Source organism: Hypanus sabinus, chromosome 10 (genome assembly GCF_030144855.1).
Source record: "Hypanus sabinus isolate sHypSab1 chromosome 10, sHypSab1.hap1, whole genome shotgun sequence".
In the NCBI taxonomy this organism is placed as follows: Eukaryota; Metazoa; Chordata; class Chondrichthyes; order Myliobatiformes; family Dasyatidae; genus Hypanus; species Hypanus sabinus.
Genome location: NC_082715.1, coordinates 58,748,376 through 58,773,245, shown reverse-complemented (window position 1 = coordinate 58,773,245; position 24,870 = coordinate 58,748,376). Strand labels below are relative to the sequence as shown.

Below are 24,870 nucleotides of genomic sequence, written 5' to 3'. Positions count from 1 at the left end.
TTTGCTACATTATATGTCCTTGTCTTCGATAGTCCCCTACCATTTGAGAATAACTTCTTCTGTGGGACATATCTATCCTGGATCTTGTGAAATATTCGGAGAAACTTCAGCCATCTCTGCTCTGCCATCATCCCTGTCACTATCCTCCTCTAATCTCATCCCTCTCTTCAGGGAGATGACAACACAACAAGCTCTTAACTCAGAGTAGTGAGTAAGTTATGCTACTTGCACATTAATGGTGTTTTTAATATCAGCTTTTGGAGGAGGATGTAGTGTTAGGATGAATTTTTGGAAATATTTTGTAATCAAGTTAGTGTAGAAAGCATTTTTTAATAATTTTTGACTGCTTATAATTGGAATCCTAAGTTGATGGTGCATCTTCTTTTATAGATGATAGAACATACCATTTTCAGGTGGACGATGAGCAGGAATGCCAAGTGTAAGTTTTAAAAATATTAATGAAAATACATATAACTTGAGAAGAATTGTTAATAATGGATTTGTAGCAAGTAATTATTTCTATTTTGTAAACTGTCTTTCATAAGTTAGCATGTTTTCAGGTTCAGTATGACTAGTGATACCTCCCAGTCCAATTATGATGGGAAAGAAGATGGCACCAACGACCAAGGGCGACATCTCCAGGTGGTTCACAAAACTACTTCTTTCACTTCTTTTACGTCTTTTTCTTTTTGCTGCTGTTGGATCCTGTGATTTACATTTTGGTGGTGTGTCTTCTGGCTAATTGAGTGATCTGGAGCTTGTTGTTTCCAGGAGGGTCCTATGAGGCTTCAAGCGTTATAGAAACATAAAAAACCTACAGCACATTACAGGCCCATCAGCCCACAATGCTGTGTTGAACATGTACTTACTTTAGAAATTACCTACGGTTACCCATAGCCCTGTATTTTTCTAAGCTCCATGTACCTATCCAGGAGTCTCTCAAAAGACCCTATTGTATCCACCATCCACCACCGTCACTGGCAGCCCATTCCACGCACTCACCGCTCTCTGCATAAAATCTTAGCCCTGACATCTCCTCTGTACCTACTTCCAAGCACCTTAAAAATGTGCCCCCTCATGTTAGTCATTTCAGACCTAGGGAAAAGCCTCTGACTTATCCACACAATCAGTGCCTCTCATCATCATATACACCCCTATCAGGTCACCTCTCATCCTCCGCCACTCCAAGGAGAAAAGGCCGAGTTCAGTCAACCTATTCTCATAAGGCATGCTCCGCAATCCAGGCAGCATCCCTGTAAATTTCTGCACCCTTTCTATAGTTTCCACATCCTTCCTGCAGTGAGGTGACCAGGACTGAGTATAGTACTCCAAGTGGGGTCTGACCAGGGTCCTATATAGCTGTAACATTACCTCTCGGTTCTTAAACTCAATCCCAAGGCCAATGCATTGTATACTTCCTTAACTACACATTCTACCTGCGCAGCAGCTTTGAGTGTCTTATGGACTCGGACCCCAAGATCCCTCTGATCCTCCACGCTGCCAAGAGTCTTACCGTTAATACTATACTCTGCCATCATATTTGACCTACCAAAATGAACCACCTCTCACCTATCTGGGTTGAACTCCATCTGCCACTTCTCAGCCCAGTTTTGCATCCTATTGATGTCCTGCTGTAACCTCTGACAGCCCTCCACACTATCCACAATACCCCCAACCTTTGTGCCATCAGCAAATTTACTAACCCATCCCTCCAGTTCCTCATTCAAGTAATGTATTAAAATCACGAAGAGAAGGGGTCCCCAGCAGATCCCTGAGGCACACCACTGGTCACCGACCTCCATGCAGAATATGACCCGTCTGCAACCATTCTTTGCTTTCTGTGGGTAAGTCAATTCTGGATCCACAAAACAAGGTCCTCTTGGATCCATTGCCTCCTTACTTTCTCAATACTTTCTCGATACTGTCTACCTTGCGTGGGGTGCCTTATCAAATGCCTTGCTGAAATCCATATACACTACATCTACTGCTCTTCCTTCATCAACGTGTTTAGTCACATCCTCAAAAAATCCAATCAGGCTCGTAAGGCACGACCTGCCTTTAACAAAGCAATGTTGACTATTCCTAATCATATTATGCCTCTCCAAATGTTCATAAATCCTGCCTTTCAGGATCTTCTCCATCAACTTACCAACCACTAAAGTAAGACTCACTGGCTTCCTGAGCTGTCTCTGCTCCCCTTCTTGGATAAGGGAACAACATCTGCAACTCTCCAATCCTTGAACCTCACCCATCCCCACTGATGCAAAGGTCCTTGCCAGAGGCTTAGCAAACTCTTCCCTCACCTCCCATAGGGGTCATCTTGTCTGGTCCCAGAGACTTATCCAACTTGATGCTTTCCAAAAGCTCCAGCACATCCTCTTTCTTAATGTCTACATGTTCAAACTTTGTAATCCCTACAATCCCCAAGATTCTTTTCTGTGGTGAATACTGAAGCAAAGTATTCATTAAGTACCTCTGCTATTTCCTCCAGTTCCATACGGAGTATTCCACTGTCACATTTGATTGGTCCTATTCTCTCATGTCTTATCCTCTTGCTCTTCACATACTTGTAGAACGCCTTGGGGCTCTCTTTAATCCTTCATTGCTAAGGCCTTCTCATGACCCCGTCTGGCTCTCCTGATTTCATTCTTAAGCTCCTTCCTGCTAGCCTTATAATCTTTGAGATCTCTATCATTACATAGTTTTTTGAACTTTTTGTAAACTTTTCTTTTCTTCCTGACTAGATTTTCAACAGCCTTTGTCACCACGGTTGCTGTACCCTACCATCCTTTCTATGTCTCATTGGAACGTACCTATGCAGAATGCCACACAAATATCCCTTGGGAACATCTGATCTCAATTTATGCTTCCAAGCCTGATAGCTTCATCTTTCCCCTTACTCCAATTAAACACTTCCCTAACTTGTCTGTTCCTATCCCTCTCCAATTGCTGTGGTAAAAGAGAGAGAATTGTGATTACTATCTCCAAAATGCTCTCCCACTGAGAGACCTGACCAGGTTCACTTCCCAATACCAAATCAACTACAGCCTCTTCTCTTGTAGGCTTATCTACATATTGTGTCAGGAAACCTTCCTGAACACAGCTAACAAATTCCACTCCATCTAAACTCCTTGCTCTATGGAGATGTCATTCAATATCTGGGAAATTAAAATTTTCCACCACAGCAACCATGTTATTATTACCCCTTTCCAGAATCTGCCTCCCTATCTGCTCCTTGATGTCCCTGTTACTATTGGGTGGTCTATAAAAAACACCCAGTTGAATTATTAATCCCTTCCTGTTCCTATCTTGCACTGACAGAGACCCCGTAGACAACCCCTCCATAATTTTCTCCTTTTCTGCAGCCGTGGCACTGTCTCTGATCAGCAGTGCCAAACCCCCACCTCTTTTGCCTCCCTCCCTATCCTTTCTGAAATATCTAAAGCCTGGCACTCTAAGTAACCATTCCTGCCGCTGAGCAATCTAAGTCACTGTAACGGCCACAACATCATAGTTCCAAGTACTGATCCATGCTCTAGGCTCATCCGCTTTGTTCATGATGCTTCTTGCATTAAAATTGATACATCTCAAGCATCAGTCTGAGCACGTCCCATCTCTATCATCTGCCTATCCTCCCTTTCACACTGTCTGCAAGTTTTCTCTATTTGTGAGCCAACCACCCCTTCCTCGGTCTCTTCAGTTCGGTTCCTACACCCCAGCAGTTCTAGTTTAAAATCTCCCCAGTAGTGTGGCCTCGATGCCAAGAAGCCTGGAGGTGAGGTGCGAGCACATAATCGACTCCATTTATTGATGATCTCACCGATTAAAGCACTGAGGAAGATTGAAATCATCGAGGCGAGTGCAGAAGGCAAGGAGGTGTGCAGTGTCATCTACCAGCCTCTCGCTCATTGTTGCCAGAGGGTGGTTTCTGCATGTGAAGGTCCCCCCCCCCCACCCCACCCCCAGAAGATCCCTGCATTCAAATGGTCTCTCTCCGTTGAGGCTGTTGAAGGATGGTATCTGATTTCTTGGTCTTCAACAAGGTTTAATTGATGCAGTTTGTGGATTGGAGTCTGCAGTTCATTTTATGATGTGTTTCTGGTTGCTCCATTTTTGTTGTTATTTTGATGAGAGCAATAATGAACTGAGCTGAACTGAATGTGCCTGGAATCTTTTGATTTTGTGTTTTATATTCTATGTTTTTCAATTTTTTGTTGCTGCTTGCATAATTTGTTTTGTGCATGGGTAGGGTTGTTGATGTTTTTATTTGTATGGGTCCTTTGATTTTATTTGGTTTTGTTTGTTTCATGGCTGTCTGTGGAGAAGATAAATCTCAGAGTTGTATGCTGCTTGCATGATTTGATAACAAATGTACTTTAAATCTTTGATAAAGAATTTTAAATTTGTTACTATAATGTCAAGCTGTGAGTTACTAATGAAATTTAAAGACATGAAAATTCCTGTGACTTAAATGAGCTGAATAGAAGGCCTTTCACATAAACTGACACATTCAAATCTGTATTTGTGTTGTTCACCATGGGGCACATTAAATCACTGCAGAATTGTAAGTGCTGGGAATGTTCATTTGTAGTTTTGGGATTTACTTCACTCAATTTACCGTTGCTATTGGATGATCTTCTCTTTATGCACAAGTACTTTTGCCTCAAGTTGGCATATACTGTGAAACTGAGGAGAAATGTAGGAACATAGAATATACAATTCTACATGATTTTACAGGCCCTTTGGCCCACACTGTTGTGCTGACCATGTAACCTAACCTAGAAACTGCCTAAAATGTCCCTAGCATATAGCCCTCTATTTTTCTAAGCTCCATGTAGGATATTATAGAAATTGTACTTCTATCTACCTTAAATCATTGTTATTTTCTACCTTTGTATCTGTGAAACCGTGTACTTGCAAGGCCAGCAATATTTAACTGGAAGAGTTAATAGAACCATAGAACACTACAGCACAGAAAACAGGCAGTTCGGCCCTTCTAGTCTGTGCCAAAACTTTATTCCGCTAGTCCCATTGACCTGCACCCAGTCCATAATCCTACAGACCTCTCCCATCCATGTATCTGTCCAATTTATTCTTAAAACCTGAGTGAGCCCACATTTGCCATGTCAGATGGCAGCTTGTTCCACACTTGCACCACTATCTGAGGGAAGAAGATCCCTCTTAATGTTCCCCCAAAACCTTTCCCCTTTCACCCTAAAGCCATGTCCTCTCGTATTTAACTCTGCTAATCTAAGTGGAAAGACCCTACTCGCATTTACTCTGTCTATACCCCTCATAATTTTGTAAACTTCTATCAAATCCCCCCTTGTTCTTCTACGCTCCAAGGAATAAAGTCTTAACCTGTTCAATCTTTCCCTGTAACTCAACTCCTGAAGACCCGGCAACATCCTGGTAAATCTCTTCACTCTTTCAATCTTACTGATATCCTTGCTATCATTAGGTGACCAGAACTGCACACAATACTCCAAATTTGGCCTCACCAATGTCTTATACAACCTCACCATAACAGCCCAACTCCTATACTCAATGCTTTGATTTATGAATGCCGGGATGCCAAAAGCCTTCTTTACAACCCTGTCTACCTGTGATGCCACTTTTGGGGAATTATGTATCTGAACTCCTAGATACATGTTGTTAAGCATTGTATTTTTGTCCAGAGGCCTTTGTTATAGTGTTTAGGAAATCCTGCTTACCATGATTGAGTCAGATTCCGATTTATTTATTACATAGACATGGAAGCATAAAATGGTGATGGGGGCAGACGATAGGTATCAGTGCACATTGGTGCCATGTAGTATGCCCATAATCCTCAGCAGAACAACACAGAACACAGCAAACAACAGAACAACAGCAGCAAAAACAAGTCCCTTTCCTCCCTCTCGCATATCTATACCATAGGCCTCCAATCTCCAGGCTTTGGCTATTTGGCTTCAACTATCAGGCTTTAAATTAATCTTCAGGCTTTGTTCTTTGGTATTAACCTTAGACTAGCTGATCACAGGACCCCAAACTCCAGACTCAGACTCTGGGCTCACCAACTGACCAGCCCTCGTGCTTCTTGCTCGAATGGACATCAGATTACAAGTCTCACTGACCTGGGACAGCCCAGTATCTATGTTTGTACACCATCTGTCCGTATCGCTGGACTTCGAATGCGGAGCAAAGGCCTAGACTCTGAATTTCCTTTGTCACCATGTCTACATTACTGACTGTAATCTGATTTCTAACTTCCTCATATCCCTATTGCTTAATCATAACCTGACCTCTAACTCCTCCTCCCCCCCCACCATTCCCAACACCAAATCTACAATCTTTAAAAAAAAACACACAACTATGCCTGAGCCACGATCTCATTTGATCTCTTTGGCTGGATCTGAGATTTGGACCTTGGACTGTATGTTTTTATTAGTTGGATTTCAAGTTTATTCTTCACAAGATAGGTAAAATTACATTTACCTTGTTATTTTCATGTATATGTCTTCTCAAGACTTGTAACTATTTATTTTTAATAGGTAAACTAAAGCAGCAGATATCTTAATATATGTCTGGTATTGACATATTCTGTGTGTGGGCTGGGTATTCAGCTGGATCGAGGGTCAGGAACAGTGGGGGTCAGCAGTAAGTTTGCTGCCAAATTAGGGATCAAAAGTGTGAGTAGTTGTGCTGAAAAGTTTTCTGTTTGGTACTTCAGTGCTAGTCATTGTTTATCAGCTGCTGCAGTTGGTGAAAGAAGTCTAAAGCTAGTCAGTCTCCTCCCTATAGTAACTCAAACGTAAACAACACTTGTTTTAATCATCAGAATCTTGCAGATAGAAGCCCATAAACTAAAACCTACAAAGAATTTGTATCTTTTAAGGTATTGATCGTGTATGTCGTTGCAGCTTTTGTGTGATCGTCCAACAAATAAGAGATACCCATGTTTCATTTTTGGTATTCATAGGAATTTGGTATTCATTTCCCTTGTAAATAATGAAGGTTATGTAATTATCTTCACTAATTTCCAAATACTTTAGAGATTTTAAGACAGAATGCACAACCAGGAATTTGTGTTTCATGGCAAATTACATCTCAGAGTTAGAATATAGCTGCATTTTATAATACAGCTCAATCAAACCATTATTTCATTAAGCTCATACGTTGACACTTAAAATTACTATAAAAACTGATGGCAAGTATAACCTAAATCATTGCTATCATGTCAAAGACCTTGCTGCATTATCATGTTTGGAATTAATGTGATTTAACATTCATCTGTTGTACACTTCTTTAGGATGTCAATTCTTAACATTTATTTATCCATGCAATGTGTGCGTTACTAAGAAAACCTGCAGTTATTGCCTATTGAGCATTTTTATGGGAAGAAGGCTGTGAATTGGCTTCTTGAATTGCTGAAGTGCATTTGGTAAAGAATTCCAATAGTAAGTGTAGTTAAGTATCCCTAAGATGCATTAGGTTAAAAATTGCAGGATCTTATGCCATTGATGATGAATGATTGGCTAATTATTTCCATTTTTGAGTTAGTGTGTAATATGTGGTAATGTTCCTACATGTTTGTTGCTCTTATTCTAGGTATTAAAGATCGTGAATTTGGGTGTTCCTGTCAAAGAAACCTAAGTGAGTTGTTGCAGTGTGCATCTTGTAGATAGTACATGCTGACACCACAATGTGTCACAAGTGTGAGGAGTGGACAGGGTACAAATCAAGGGCTGTTTATCAGGAATGGAGTTGAGTTTCTTGAATGTTTTGGAGCTGATTAATCTAGGCTAATGGATATATGCTTGGTAGATAGTGGAATGACGGGGGAGAGGTTATATGAATGGCTTATAATGGGATGCAAAGCTTCTAACCTACTCTTGGAATTTGTGAAACGGGTATTATTTTTGATCATTTATGACCTAGCCTGTTCATGGTGCGGGATTTGTCAATGGCAATTCCATTGCATATCCAAAAAATCTCTCACTTGAGAAATCATAATCTGAAACTTGTCTGGACCAAATGTTATTTGCTGCTTCAGGTACTGAGGATGTTAATGATTCAGATTTGTGGATTTGGTCCCAGTCTGGAATTGCTGTTCAAGCTTCACCACCAGATTCAAATTTGATAGCTTCACTTGCTGCCCAAAAGTCCTGGACTGCAGCAGCATGGTTTGAATGTTGGTGGTTTCTCAACTGGCTGTGGGTGGGAGGAAGACCTGTAAAAATTATGAAAGCTTTGTGAGCAGGCAGAGCCCAAATCTCTTGTCTGTTTGCAAGCAATGTTCCCTCTAAGCTATGCGCATGTGTGTGCAAAAGTATTTAAACTGTGCACAAAAGGTTGTCACCCTCTATTTCGTTGGCATGTTAAGTATATTTCATGATCATACATAATTACATTTCCTTTTCCAGTTTCTGATGCAGTGTTGACAACGTGGAGTTTGGAATGACTTGTCTAGAGATTTTAGAACTGACTTAGTTATACAGATTTTATTGAAGAAATTACTCAACATGTTGTCACTGGGCAAAAAATTACATAGCAGAAAGTTTTTGAGCTCACTGGTTATTACAAACTAGAGGGAACATTGGTTGCAGATAATTTATTTTGATATTTGGTACAGATTGGTTTGGAGTTTTTCTTTAAAAGTTTACCTGACAATCATAAAAGATTGAAGATATTGAACTAAAATGCAAGAAAAATTATTGTCTGATTACCTCTCCCTTCTATTTTAGAATAACTGACATTTACAAATAAAGTCTGCGTCATGAACTCAATAGCCTTGAGTGGAACATAACATTCCTGGCAAATATCCATAATTCCTGATTTTATGATGGAAGGGATGGCCACCAATGTATCAGTCAAAAATAGTTAGGCCTTGATCAGTCCGCAGCCTTACAATACTCATTGACATTAGTGGGGTCTCTGTTGCTCTGCTAGATCTAACTTAACTCAGAATTCAAGAATCGTCAACAGGAGAAGATCTGCAGATGCTGGAAATCCAAGCAACACACACAAAATGCTGGAGGAACTCCTGGTAGCATCTATGGAAAAGCGTAAACAGTCAACGCTTCAGGAGTAGAGAAAAAAGATGAGAAGTCAGACTAAGAAGGTTGGTGGGGTAGGGGGAAGACATATAAGGTAATAAGTGATAGGTGAAACCGGGAGAGGAGAGGGGTGAAGTAACGAGTTGGGAAGTTGATTGGTGAGATTAAGGGCTGGGGAAGAGGGAATCTGATAGGAGAGGACAGAAGGTCACGGAACAAAGGGAAGGGGGAGAAGCACCAGAGGGATGAGATAAGGTGAGTGAGGGAAATGGGAATGGTGAAGGTGGGTGACATTACCCAAGGTTCAAGAAATCAATGTTCATGCCATCAAGTTGGAGAATACCCAGACAGAATATAAACTTTTGCTCTTCCAACTAGAATTTGGCCTCATTGTAGCAGTAATTCTGCTCCCCATTCCCATTCTGACATGTCAGTTCATGGCCTTCTCTACTGCCACAATGAGGCCACATTCAGGTTGAAGGAACAACAACTTATATTCCATGTGGGGAGCCTTCAACCTGATGGCATGAACATCACTTTCTCAAACTTCGGGAGATGCCCCCCCTTCACCATTCCCCATTCCCATTTCCTCCCTTACCTTATATCCTTATCTGCCCATCACCTCACTCCCCCTTCCCTTCCTTCCATTCCTTCTGTCCTCTCCTATCAGTTTCACCCTTCCCCAGCCCTTAATCTCACCAATTGACATCCCAGTTCTTAACTTTTCCCCTCCCTCTCCCAGTTTCATCTATCACCTACTACCTTATATTTCTTCCTTCCCTCCCCCCACCTTGCTCTGACTGCTCATCTTTCTTTCCAGTCCAGATTAAGGGCTTGAAACACCGACTATTTACTCTTTTCCATAGATGCTGCCTGGCCTGCTGAGTTACTCCAGCATTTTGTGTGCATTGATGCAAGAGTCATCTGAGTTTTGCCTGAGCATAAGAGTATACTAACAAATTTAGCTTAGCAAGTTTGTGAGTGACATGTTTTGACAGCATGTGCATGGAAGTCATTAACTAGTTTCTATCTGAATGCTGATGGTTAACATCAAAACAGTTAACATTTACCATCAAAATCAGTGTTATTTATTAGGATTCAGTGTAAGTCCAACCTGCAGTCATTAGTGAATATTCCCACCTTTGATCTTGTGATAGAAGAATGGCCACTGATAGAGTAATATTGGTTAGAGGTTAATCACTGTTCTGAGAAATTCCTACAGTATTTATCTAGGTTGAAATGATAAACCTTCAACAAGCATCCTAACACACACAAAATGCTCGAGGAACTCTGCTGGCCAAGCAAAGAGTAAACAGTCAACGTTTTGGGCCAGGACCCTTCATCACGACCCTGTCTTCATTGTACTCTAGAGATTGTCTCATGTAATGCATAGATTTTGTCTCAGAAGTTTTCACTGGATTAAACCTTGCTAGGATTCTTTGATTGCACATTTGGTCAGATGCTGCCTTAATGTTAAAGACAAACAGCATTGCTCCCCTCTGGAATTGTGGATACGTTTCGACTAAGGCAGTAATACTATTTGAAGCCATGTAGTCCAGCTAAATGAAAATAATGCACGAGTAAAATGGCTGATGTTCAGTGGTTATCAATTGAGGTGTCAATGATTGTTGGTGACACCTTTCATTGCTTCAGTGATGACTGAGCAGACACTGGGATAGTGATTGGTTTGTTTTGATTTGTCCTATTTTGAGTAGGTATGATCTGGTTGATTTTGTGCTTCGTGTCAGATGTTGAAAGGGCCAGACAATTTAGCTATCCCTCGATATTTTGTGATGTGAATAAAATTGGTTATATCTGGGATCTATAATGTGGACCTTCAGGAGAAGATCTGTTTGGATCACCCAAACAATGCTTCTAACAAGACGTTATTTATTGCAAATAGCCCAGCTTGTGCTTGGTTCCACTATCACAGAGAAAATCTATGTATCTGCTAAGATATGTCATTTCGAACATGTGTCAGGGTTGTGAAGTTTTGATTTGATCCTTAGATTGAGGGATTTCTTGGTTTTGTCTTTAGCACACTGCTGTTGCTCTTTAGTATGCTTGTTAAGTCTGTATTATAACTCCACCATGTGAGCATCTTGTCTTAGATTTGCCAGCTATTACTCTTTAGCATAGAATTTTGCTCTTCTTTAGTTGTCCAAACTGCCTTTATTGGATGCCTGGTTTTAAGTTAGGAAATGTCTAAATCTGTCATTTAATATGGTAGTAGTATCAAATAATATGACTGAAAGTAAAGGTCATACATCATTACCCCAAATTGAAGTGGTACTCTTTTTGTTAGTTTTGTGCACAGTTGCATATCCAGTTGGAGAATTGTTGAGAATCTGCAGGATTTCCCCATGAGTCATTCTCTGTTACATATTAAGTGTCTTCCTACTGCAGATGGTTTACAATTTATGTTGAACATCAGCAGTAGGAAGACACTTAATATGTAGCAAGTTCTTTTTACCTATATTTGACATGAGGCTACATGACTGAATAAGTGCTGGTGAACAAGATGATTTTCTTTAAAATCACATTCCAGAAGTTTTGTAGTCTTCATTGCTAGTTGTGAGTTCTTGTTGCAGTTTGTTAAATTCACTTCATTTGTACTTGTGTTTCTGCATCTTGAAGCTTTGCATCAGGATTAATTGGTCAACATTAATTGTCTAACAATTCCACAAATTTACTGGGCTCATCAACTCTCATCTGATGTGCAAGTAGACTTAATATTAGTGCAGTTCTTCCAACTTATTACCAATTCCTTAAATCCCTTTATGGATTAGTTTGTTCGGCCATCAAAGTAGCATTTGTTCAATAAAATAATATTACAAGGTACTTCCAAAATACCAGAGAATGATTAATAAATGGTGCATCCATCCAGCCAGAGGGTAAGAGTTAAAAACTGTATCAAAAAAATAATAAATACCTTCAAACTTGTGCAAACATTTTTGTGCATTAGATTTAGCAGTTTTTCTGCAAGCATTTTTTCATTTGCATTTCTTGTATCTTTCCTTCAATTTTGTAGCTGGATTTCCGTTCTGCAGAACAGTAAAGAAGAGGCTTTGAACAATGCTTTCAAGGGGGATCATAATGCAGGAGAAAATAACATTGTCCAGGAATTAACAAAAGCAATTATTGTAGAGGTGCAGCGGATGACCGGAAATGATGTGTGTTGTGACTGCAGAGCACCAGGTAATTTGCATTTACAATTAAATGGTGATTAAAGGGATTGTCATTGATTATTTGCCATGATTTCATTTAACTACATATTATAACTATTTTTATATAAATCTATACTGCTCTTTTGAAGTGTTGATTAAATCACTACATGTTAGAAATTTTCTATAATTGGTACTTATATGTTAACATTGATAACTGACAGAAGTTTTGAGTATCATATGACATGCAGTGGTCCACTTACCTATGTTAAAAGTTTGATATTTGGCATGGAAACATGACCTTTCCCATATTTTATTTTCTTTGACAGTTTACTTTTTGGCTCTGGTAATGCTGATACTTTAAACTCCTAATGATGGCTTGCCACCTTCAAAATTGCCTACGTATGAAGGGAGTAGATCCTCTGACATGTTAGACCATAAGACATAGGAGTAGAATTAGACCATTTGGCTCAGCGAGTCTGCTCTGCTATTTTTACATGGCCAATCCATTTCCCTCTCAACCCCATTTTCTTGCCTTCTCCCCATGACGCATGGTATTACAGGAAAAATTCATGGATAAAGCAGTGGCTGATTGGCAGGAGGGAAAGTGGGAATAAAGAGAGCCTATTCTGACTGGCTGTCAGTAACTAGTGGTGTTCCATTGCAGTCTGTGTTGGGACTGATTCTTTTTATATTGTATGTCTATGATTTGGATGATGGAATTGATGGTTTTGTTGCAAAGCTTGCAGACTATGTGTAGATACAGTACTGCTAGAAAGTTCGTGAACCCTGTGAAATTTCTCTTTCTGCATCTAAAATATGATCAGATCTTCACTTAAGTCCTAAAACTAGATAAAGAGAGCCCAATTAAATAAATAATACAAAAAATATTATACTTGTTTATTTATTGAGAAAAATGATCCAGTATTACATGTATTTGTTAGGAGAAGTATGTGAGCCTTCGCTTTCAGTAACTGGTGTGATCCACCACCCTCCCAGCCCCCTGTACAGTAATAACTTCAACCAAACATTTCGGATAACCATTGATCAGTCCTGCACATCGGCTTAGAGGAATTTTAAGTCATTCCTTTGTACAAAACTGCTTCAACTCTGGGATGTTGGTGGGTTTCCTTGCATGAATTGCTTGCTTCAGGTCCTTCCACAATATTTCTATAGGATTTTGGTCAGGGCTTTGACTTGGTTATCACAAAATAAGGATTTTCTTTTTTTATTGGTGTTGATATACTCTTGTCTTTTGGATCATTGTCTTGTTGCATTATCCAACTTCTATTAAGCTTCAGGTGCTGGAATGCTACCCTGACAATCTCTTATCATTATGTCTTGATATAATTTTGAATTCATTATTCCCCCAATGATTGCAAACTGTCCAGGCCCTGAGGCAGCAAAGCAGCCTCAAACCCATGATGTTCCTTCCACCATGCTTCACAGTTGGGATGAAGTTTGATGTTGATATGCAGTGCCCCTTTTCCTTCAAACATAGCAACGTGCATTTCTGCCAGTAAGTTCAACTTTTGTCTGATTTGTCCACAGAACATTGTCCCAGAAGCATTGTAGAACATCCAGGTGGTCTTTTGCAACTTGAGATGTGCTGCAGTGTTTGTTTTGGGGAGCAGTGGTTTCTTCTGTGGTGTCCTTCCATAAACATCATTCTTGTTTTTTTTTAATAGTGGACACATGAACAGAAACTTTAGCAAGTTCTAAAGATTTATGTAGGTCTGTTGCTGTTACCCTTGGGTTCTTTATCACCTCCTTCAGCATTGCACATTGTGCTCTTGGTGTGATCTTTACAGGATGCCCACTTATAGGAAGAGGGTAGCAACAGTACTGAGTTTCTCCATTTATAGACAATTTCTCTTACTGTGAACTGATGAACACTCAGGTCTTTAGAAATGTTTCTGTAGCCTTTTCCAGGTTCATGCATCTCTGCAATTCTTCTTCGAAGGTCCTCTGTAAGTTGTTTTGATCGACACATGGTGTACGTAAATAGATCTTTCTTGAGAAGAATAGGCTTTCTTGAGAAGAACCTGACTTTGTATGCCTTTTTAATTGGGCAGCCCATACCTCCAATCTTATCTCATTAATTGGAACACCTGACTCCAAATAACTTTTGTAGCAGGCATTATCCTGGAAGTTCACATATTTTTTCCAACAAGTACATGTAATATTGGATCATTTTCCTCAATAAATAAATAATAAAGTATAATTTTTTGTTCTTCTTCTTCTTGCGCCCTTAACTCCTGGTGGAGTCATCGGGACGCCATCATGACAAGCTTTGCACCAGTCTGTTCCATCTGTCACGGTTGTGTCCCAGGGCCTGGGTCACTGCAAATGTTTTCCCTGTACATTCTTTAATGTTGTCCGTCCATCTTTTCCTCTGTCTGCCTCTCCTTATTTTCCCCTCTAGAGTTCCTTGTAGAATGGTCTTTGCAAGGCCACTGAATCTTGTTACATGGCCATACCATCTTAGCTTTCTTCTCTTCACCTTTGTGAGAAGGTCTTCATCGGGGCCAATGTGGTGCTGGATGGTCTTGTGGACCTGCTCGTTTGTGAAGTGGTCCAAGTATGAGATGCCCAAGATGTTGGAATAGCACCTCATTTCCAATCCCTGTATCTTCCTCTATGGCTCTGCTGTGAGGGTCAATGTACACATAATTTTTTGTGTTATTTATTAAATCGGGTTCTCTTCATCTAGTTTTAGGATTTACGTGAAGATCTGATCACGTTTTATGTCATATTTATGCAGAAATAGAGAAAATTCTACAAGGTTCACAAAATTTCTAGCACCACTGTAGCTGGAGGGGAAACTAGTTTTGAGAAAGTAAATAGGCTACAGAAGGACTTGGATTAAGAGAGTGGGCAGAGAAGTGGCAGATGGAATATAGTGTCGGGAAATGTATGGTGATGCACTTTGGTAGAAGAAATGAAAGGGTTGGCTATTTTCTGAATGGAGAGAAAATGGAAAAAAACTCAGATACAAAAGGACTTGGGAGTCCTTGTACAGGATTCCTTAAAAATTAATTTGCAGTTTCAACCTGTGGTGAGGAAGGCCAATGTGATATTATCATTCATTTCAAGAGAACTAGAATATAAAACACTGGTGAGATCTCACTTGGAGTATTGTGAACAGGTTTGGGCCTCTTGTCTTAGAAATGATGTGCTGAAACTGGAGAGGATTCACAGGAGGTTCATCAAAATTATTCCATGATTGAATGGCTTGTCATATGAAGAGTGTCTGATGGCTCTGGACCTGTTTTCACTAGAATTAAGAAGAATGAGGGGTGACCTCATTGAAACCTATCGAATTGTGAAAGGCTTTGACGGAGGCCAAGTCATAGATTCTTGATTGGCCTGGGCGTGAAGGGATACGGGGAGCAGGCAGGAGATTGGGGCTGTAAGGAAAATGGATCAGTCATGATGAAATGGTGGAGCAGACTCAATGGACCAAATAGCCTAATTCTGCTCCTATATCTTATGGTCTTATGGTAACTTTTCACATATCTTCTAATCAAGAACCTATCAATTAAAGTTTCCAACTTAAGTATACCCAATACCCTCTCATCTCAGTTCTCCTCAAATTCCTCCTCAACGACCCTCTGTTCTGAGTCTGTGTCCTCTGTTTCAAGACTCCCCCACCATAGGAAACATGGTTTCTACATCCACTCTTATCTAGGCCTTTCAACATTCAAAGGTTTGAAAAGAGATTTCCACTCCCCACCCCACCCCATTCTTTGAAATTCCAGCAAGTAAGGGCCCAGAGCCATCAATTGGTCCTCATACGAAAAGCCTTCTATTCCCGGAATTATTCTCCTGAACCTCCTCTGAACCCACTCCAATGTCAGCACATCCTTTTTTAAATAAGGGGTCCAAAACTGCTCAGGGTACTCCAAGTGAGGCCTTACCATTGCCTTTCAAGCCTCAGCATTACATCCTTGATTTGTATTCTAGTCCTTTTGAAATGAGTGCTAACATTCCACTTGCTTTCTTCACTATCAACTTAACTTGCAAATTAACTTTTAAGGAATCCTGCACAAAAACCCCCAAGTTTCTTTACATTATGGATTTTGGAATTTTCTCCCCTTTTAAAAATCTTCTAAGCTTTTTATTCCTTCTACCAAAGTGCATGACCATTCTCTTCTTGACACTTGCCACTTCTTTGCTGGTTCTCCTAATCTCTATGTCCTTCTGCAACCTTCCTCCTTCCATAGCATTACTTGCCCTCCAGCTATCTTCATATCATTAGCAAACTGGGCCACAAAGCCATCATTCCCTTAATCCAAATTATTGATATACAATATTAAAAGAAGCAATCCCAACACTGACTCCTGTAGAATACCACTAGCCACTGGCAGCCAATCAGAAAAGGCTCCCTTTATTCCACCTCTTTGCCTCCTACCAATCAGCCAATGTTCTATTCATCTTCACGTCTTTCCTGTAATATAAGGAGCTCTTTTCTTGTTGAGCAGTATAGTGAATCGCCTAGTGGGCTCAATCACAAACTACTCTAAAAAGCCACTTCTGTGGTTACGAAGGCACACGGAACATTGGCCTTCATCAATCGTTGGATTGAGTTTAAGAGCCGAGAGGTAATGTTACAGCTATGTAGGACCCTGGTCAGACCCCACTTGGAGTACTGTGCTCAAATCTGGTCACCTCACTACAGAAAGGTCGTGGAAACCATAGAAAGGATGCCAAGGAGATTTACAAGGATGTTGCCTGGATTGTGGAGCATGCCTTATGAGAATAGGTTAAGTGAACTCAGCCTTTCTGCTTGGAGCGAAGGAGGATGGGAGGAGACCTGATAGAGGATTTATAAGATAATGAGAGGCATTGATCATATGGATAGTCAGAGGCTTTTCCCCAGGGCTGAATTGGCTAGCACAAGAGGCCATAGTTTTAAGGTGCTTGGAAGTAGGTACAGAGGAGATGTCAGGGGTAAGTTTTTTACGCAGAGTGGTGAGTGCGTGGAATGGGCTTCTGGTGATGGCAGTGGAGGCAGAAACAATAGGGTCTTTTAAGAGACTCCTGGATGGATACATAGAGCTTAGAAAAATAGAGGTAAGCTGAGGTAGTTCTAAGATAAGGACATGTTCGGCACAGCTTAGTAGGCCGAGGGGCCTGTATTGTGCTTTAGGTTATCTATGTTAGCATTTGACAAATTCCCCCTTTTGGGATCTAGAACCAACCTGAATTTTTTAATGTACCTGCATATTGAAATCCACCATGACTATCGTAACATTGCCTCTTTGACACAATTTTCTGTCTCCCATTCTAATTTGCAGTCCACATCTTTGCTGGGGAATCTTACGGAAACCTATTGTATGTTGAAAGGCCTTGATTCAATGGATGTGGAGAGGATGTTTCCCAAGGTGGGGGAGTTCACAACTAGAGGACACTGCCTCAGAATAGAGCGATGCCCATTTGGAATGGATTTGAGGAGGAATTTCTTTAGCTGGAGAGTGGTGAATCTGTGAAATTTGTTGCAAACTTATGGAGGCCAAGTACTTGGTTGTAGATTCTTGATTAGTCAGGGAATGAAGGCAAGAGATTGGGGCTGAGAGGGAACTGGATCCGCCATGATGAAATGGTATAGCAGGCTCATTAACTAAATGGCCTAATTCTGCTCTTATGGTCTTATTACGCAACACCCAATCCAGAATAGCTGATCCCCCATTGGGCTCAGCCACAAAATGCTCTAAAAAGCTATCTTGTAAGCATTCTACAAATTGCCTCTCTTAGAATCCAGGATCATCCGGATTTTCCCCAGTCTACTTGCATATTGAAATACCTCATGACTCTCATAATACTGCCATTTTTATAAGCCCAGGAGCATGAAGCTGCTCACCTTTCCACCACTAACCTGTCAATGAGAACATGTATGTGCTTTCCTGACTTCCCCTTCTTGAAGTGTACAATCAATTTCTTGGTCTTGCTGATGTTGAGTGTGGGGTTCATTGTGACACCACTTAACCAGTCGATCTATTTCACATGTATGCCTCTTCTTTGTCATCTGAGATTCTGCTGACAACAATGGTGTCATCAGAAAATTCATAGATGGCACTTGAACTATTGATAATCTCTGACAGGCATAGATAGGGTTGATAACCAGAGTTTCTTTCTCATGATGAAGGTGTCTAAAGGACATAGAGGACTAGAGCACATAGGTTAAGGTGAGAGGAAGGACATTCAGAGGGGATCAATGAGGAAATTTTTGCATGAACAGTTGGTTTCTAGAATAAATTGTTGAGGTGGTGGAGTTAGGAACAGTTACGATATTTAAGAGGCATCAGGATAGGTATTTGAATGAACAAAGACAGAGGATACAGAATTAATGTAGCTACGTGGGATCAGTATCAATAGGAATAATAGTTGGCATAGATGCTGTGGCCAAACAGCCTGTTTCAATGTGTGCAACTCTGACTATGGTTTCTAATTGTTTTCCCCCATCATTTTAAAGGACACCTTTAAGACCTAACCCTTGACTTATTTTTTTCAAGAAAAGGACGCTTATTTCAGCACCAACAAAGTGCTTGTTCTGGGGTCTGGTAGCAAACAGTTTTAAGCTTGTTGTGGTATCAATGGTTTAGCTTCAAATCAATCTGTAAAGTGCAAAGGACAATAATTTGATTTAACTCGAGGATAATGTTGGTCAGACAAGAGGGAATCTGAAAGATACATAACAATCTCTAATGTCTGTCTAACAAATAACACCCAGATGATAGTATTTACCTCCAATTTCTTATCTTCGGAAATGCCTTCTATCCACTGGTTCAAAGTTTCTCATATTTTTGAATCAATATTGAAAGGGACTCCAGGTTTGTTAAATATTACAAGCTTATTGCTTGGGGTTGCTGAAAATCTTAATGCCAATAATTTTGAGCTCGATTGTTAAATTTTATTTTACAGATCCAACGTGGCTATCTACTAATTTGGGAATTTTAACATGCATTGAGTGCTCTGGAATTCACAGGGAACTGGGAGTTCATCATTCCAGAATACAATCCCTTATGTTAGATGTATTAGGGACATCAGAACTCTTGGTAAATCCCTTTTAATTGAAAACTTCTTTTCAGTTTGTCATGAAATTTCTACAATAATGAAGAGGAATAGTTAATAAAAGTTGCCCCGCACTCCTTGCATGTTGGTTACATTGTATAAATGGTTATAATGAAATTCTGAAAGTGGGTAGGCTGAAATCATAGAAACCGCAAAGGACTTGAATTAAATTCAGTATAGCAAAAACAACTTAGTAGTCTGAAGCAGTTCAGATTTGACCATAACAATGAGAATTTTGGCTTTTTTTAAAAACACAATAAATTCTGTAGTGGAGGAAAAATTGTTCTAAAGCAATAACTCTAAAAATGATAGGAATTTTAGTATCCGAAGACAGGTGGGTTTGGGACGATTGGGAGTGTTTTTTTTACATCTGAAATGCCACCACAATCCTGATCCCATCTATTTTAGTGAAGGTACAAGCCTTGTATAATTGTAGTGATTAGTTAAGCAGAAACTGTTGAGATTGAGTTGACAGGACAAATTTTCAGTGCTTCATGTCAAGCTCAGAAAGCACCCCTTGAAAATTCTTGGCGATTTAGATGGTGTCTTGAAGTGATTGGTTATCGAAAGATCAAATCTTGGTGCAAATGGGAAGGTAATCCAAAATGATGGTAACTATCTCCTTTAAGAACATATCCAGGGTTTTAAAATCTCCTTTTCGCTGATAGATTTTGCTGGCAAGGGGCACTGTGGCTCGGCCAGTGGAGCTGCTACTTCACAGCTCCACCAACCACATTACGTCATGACCTCTGTTGTGTGTGTGAAGTTTACAAGTTCTTATTTTGACCATGTGGGTTCCCTCTAGATACTCTGGTTTTCTTCCACATCTGAGAAACATGCAAGTTTATGTATTAATTGGTAACTATAAATTGACCTCATTGCGTAGCTGAGTAGTAGAATTTGGGGTGGAGAAGGTTGTAATTGATTGGAATATGGGAGATTGAAAGGGTTTAAGGAAGGATTAGAATGAAAATGTATGCTTGATGGTTAGTGGAGACTCAGCAAGCTAAAAGGTTGTTACTCTGTTCAACCTTACAATTCTATGACTGCATTTGAGCTTTGAATTATTCAGTAATTTATAAAGTAATTTTTTGATGCCCTCTTGGCAGTATATATGTGTGTGTATGTATGTTAGGTCCAATTGAAAATTGTTGTTTTTACAGCTAGCTAAGAACATTGGGAATGCAGCATTTAATGAGATTATGGAAGCTGGTCTGTCATCAGATGGAACTGTCAAACCTAATCCAAATAGTGATATGTAAGTACACATTTTTGTTTCCTATTCAGTGGAAAGAAGCACAGCACATATGAATCTGGGAAATCAGCAGGACTTTCCCTTCGTTCTTTTTCTAAGTGAATTTTATTTTTGAAGAGCATGAATCATATATGATTACTTTTATTTTAATTTGACTAACCCTAAGGTAGTAAGTATGGTGTTTAAAATACTGTAACTATTTGAGTGTCATTTTAAAATGTTTGTTTTTAATTCCCATGCAGAAATTGAGATGTGTCTTTTTCTAAGAATGCATGGCCCTTTGAGCTTTAGCTGTTTTTGCATGCAATCTTTCACCTTTTAAAAAAATATGTTTCTGTTTTTATGATTGGTGGATAATTTTTCATCATTTTATTCTTATGTGCCGTGTTATTGTGCACTCATTCCATTTTTCTGGATCCATTGAATGCTTTGCATCCTCATCACTGTTGACATTCACAGTTTCATCAGAAAATACAGAAATATTACTTTTAATGCACTCGCCCAAATCACTGATAAAGACTGAGAACAGTCAAGCCCAAATACTGGTCTCTGTAGTACCCAACCACTCACACACCGCCATCCTTAAAAAGGACCTAAAGCAAAAACTGTGAAAATGCAAGAAATACTCAGCCAGCTGGGTGGTATCTGTAGAAACAAAAACAATTAATGTTTTGGGTTAAAACTCCTCCATTGTCTTCTCTCTTCAGAGAAATGGTCTTTCAATTTAAACATTAACTCTTTTTCTTTCTGCCTCTTGCCTGAGGTTTTTTAGCTTTTTCTTTTTCAGAATCCAACATCTGCTTTTTATATTTTCATTTATTATGAAAACCTATTTATTCCTATTATTTTTCTGTCTGTTAACCAACACTCAATCTATGATAGTTAACTATATCCCATTCTACATGCTCTAACTTTATTTAGCAAAGGAGCTCTGCCACAATGAGTATTTAAATATTGACTTTTGCATAAGTTAGAAGTCCAAGTGATTTTTATTGAAGACATTGTCCAGTGTTGAATAAATAGTTTTATATCTCTTGTCATTAATATTAAATAAGGGTTATTTATTAAAAAAATTACTTTTCCCACAGGGTTGCCCGAAAAGACTACATTACGGCTAAATATATAGAACGGAAGTACGCAAGGAAAAGGTCCACTGACAATGCTGCCAAACTTAGCTATCTCTGTGATGCAATTAAAGCAAGAGATATTTTTGCATTAATTCAGGTGTATGCTGATGGTGTCGATCTTACTGACCCAATACCTTTGGCAAATGGACATGTAAGATTTATTTATGGAACAAAACATTATATCAATCATCTTCAGTAAAAGAATATGCTCCTGTAAATGCACAATTTGAAATGGTTCAAAGAAAAATGTGTAATAATTTATTACAAACTAAAGGTAAAGGGAATCCTAAGATTTCATATGTGGATTTTCAAAGGTATCCTCCAAAAAATATTAGCCAGCAGAACTGAGGTCCATGAAGTAGTATGATTAGTGGCAGAAGGATAAGAAATTAGAATGGGTTAGGAAATCAGAAAAAAGAGAAGAGTGTATGGACTCAATAGCTGGGCTTTAAAGGATATGTAAAAATAGAGGGAATCGAATAAATATCTGATCGTGAAGAGACAAGTTATGAAAGAGACTCATAACCTGAGTTTGATCAGGTGCTCCCATTTAAATACAAAGGGAGAGTAGGCAAGTGAGAGGCTTTTAAAATGGTCCTATCAGAAGTCCAGGGGCAACAAGTTTCTGTAAAGATAAAAGGTAAACATTACTAGTTTATTGAACCTTGGCTGATCAGAGAGTTAAGGCTCTGATCAGTTAAAAAGAAGGAAGCATACATCGCTTTTAGGCAGCTGGGTACAATGAATCTCACACCGAATGTAAAAAGTTTAAAGCAACACACAAAAAAATGCTAGAGGAAATGAGCAAGCCAGGCAGCATCTATGGAAAAGACCCTAATGAAAAGGTCTCTGCCCGAAATGTCTACTGTTCACTCAGCCTGGCCTGCTGAGCTCTTCCAACATTTTGCATGTGTTGCTTTGGATTTCCAGATCTGTAGATTTTCTCATTTGTAAAAAGTTTAAGGCTATTTAAGGCTTAAGAGGGAATCGGGGTATGAAATGGATTTGGCAGGCAGAGTTAAAGATAACCCCAAGAGATTCTTTAGTTATATTAATGATAGAAGAGTGACTAGGGAGAGTTAAGGTCCTGTTAAGAACCATCAGGGCTGCCTGTGTGTAGTGTCACAGGCTATGGTCAAGTTTTTATAATGTATAGTTCTTGGTGTTTACTAAGGAGAATGTTATGAATGCCATTGAAGGTAATAAGTAGTAAGGTTTTTGATCATATGCATGTTACAAGAGCAGAGATACTTGCAGCCTTGAAGCAAATCCCCAAGACATGACCAAGTGCATTCCTGAACCTTATAGGAGGCCAGGCAAGAAACCACGGAGGCCCTTGTAGAGGTATTTGTTTTATCATTAGCCACTGTTGAAGATCCAGAAGACTGAAAAGTGGCTAATGTTTTCCCATTGTTCAAGAAAGGTAGCGAGGACAGATCAGGCAAAAATAGGCCACTAAATGTAACCAATTGTAGTAAAACTACTGGAGGGAATTCTGAGGGACAATATCTACCGTTATTTGGATCAGGAATAGTCAGCATAGTATTACTGTTTGGTGGGAGGCCATGTCTGGCAATTTTTTGGCTTTTTTTTTTGATGAGGTAACAAAAGGGATAGATGAAGATAGGGCAGTAGATCTTCATATGGACTTTAATAATATCCTTAACAAGGTCTCACATGGCAGGCTGATTTGGAAGGTTAGGTCTCATGGGGTTCAGGGAAAGATTGCAAGGTAGATTCAAAAAGGGGCTTGAGGATGGAAAGCAAAGAGTGATAGTTGAAGGTTGATTCTACAACTGGAGGCATGTGACTAGGGAGGTAAACACAAAGTACACCGCAGATGCTGTACAAACACGTACAAACAAGCTGGATGAACTCAGCAGGTCGGGCAGCATCCGTTGAAATGAGCAGTCAACGTTTTGGGCCAGGACCCTTCATCAGGACTAGTGAGGTGTTATTTGTTATTTTTGTAGATTATTTGGATGTGAATGTGCATGTGACAATTTGCAAGTTTGTTGATGATGCTAAATTAGGAGTTCTTATTGATAGTGAAGCAGGTTACAGTGAATTACAAAGAGATCTTAAGGAGTTAGAGTGATGGGCAATGGCAAATGGGTTACTTAGATAATTCATCTCATAGATAATCTAGATATGTGTGAGGCGATACAATTTGGACATTCACTTCATACTCTGGTTTGAATGGCAGGACGCTAGTGAGTGATGTGGAACAGAAAAATCCTGGTGTACAAGTGAACAGTTCGCTGAAAGTGGTCATGCAAGCAAACCAGGTGGTGAAGGTAGTGTTTAGCATGTTACCTTCAACAGAGCATAGAGTTTAGGAGTAAGGACTTTATGTTGCAGCTTTATAAGTCATTGGTGCGGCCACATGGAGTATTGTGTACAAGTTTGGTCACCCTGATATTGGAAAAGTATTGTCAAGCAGGAGAGGGTACAGAAGGGATTTACAAGGATGCAGCCTAGACCAGAGGGCCCAAGTTATAGGTAGAGATTGGTTATGCTAGATCTTAATTCTCTAGAGATGAAATATAATCTCATAAAAGAGCTGTGATGTCCGTTGAAGTCATGGCTTGGGCTTAGTCTTTTTTTTAGGTTCATAGCAATGATTTTGGGGAAGTAGTGGGGAGTTATGAGACAAGTTGTGGTTTATGAAAAGGGATGAGGGGGAGTTAGAGAACAGGTAGTAAATGAAGAGTTTGGACAGGAGTTTGAGCATTCCATGGCCAAATGTCATCAATCCTGGAAGTCATGTAGACAAGCTCTGAGGAATCCAGTGTCCCTCAGGTCGGAGACCAGTCCTGGTCAGAGGACCGTATGGTGGGAATTGCAAGGTCACTGGGTTTTGAGTCCAAGTGAGTGGAAATTGAGGTCTGAAGGTCAAATCCAGTAAAGTCCAAAGGGTAATGTTGAAAGTCAAAGTCTAGAGCACGATGAGTACTGAGGTAAAATCCTGAAGATTGATGTCTGAAGATAGAGAGAGACCTCAAGGAGTCATGAGCACGTGTCACTTGAGTCAGTGGTCTGTGTGAGTCTGGAAGTCGAGGCCCGAAGGTCAAACACATGATTACCGAGTCCTGGGATAAAGTCCGAGGCTCTTTTTGAGTCTGAGAATCCAGGGAGAAAGACTGGAGGTGACCTGCCTGGGATTGGAAGTTTGTTTGTGTGGGTGAGCTAGTGGTTGGATGCAAACATGA

At 39.8% G+C, this 24,870-nt stretch overlaps 1 protein-coding gene across 1 annotated transcript in view; it reads left to right on the top strand.

Moving 5' to 3' along the window:
- asap2a (ArfGAP with SH3 domain, ankyrin repeat and PH domain 2a) overlaps positions 1-24,870 on the top strand; it is a 247,896-nt gene that overhangs the window by 190,697 nt on the left and 32,329 nt on the right. The window contains exons 13-17 of the mRNA XM_059981912.1: positions 391-439; positions 12,070-12,236; positions 19,127-19,260; positions 20,440-20,534; positions 21,620-21,809. Coding sequence (XP_059837895.1) covers positions 391-439; positions 12,070-12,236; positions 19,127-19,260; positions 20,440-20,534; positions 21,620-21,809 — 635 coding nt within the window. The remainder of the gene's footprint in view (positions 1-390; positions 440-12,069; positions 12,237-19,126; positions 19,261-20,439; positions 20,535-21,619; positions 21,810-24,870) is intronic.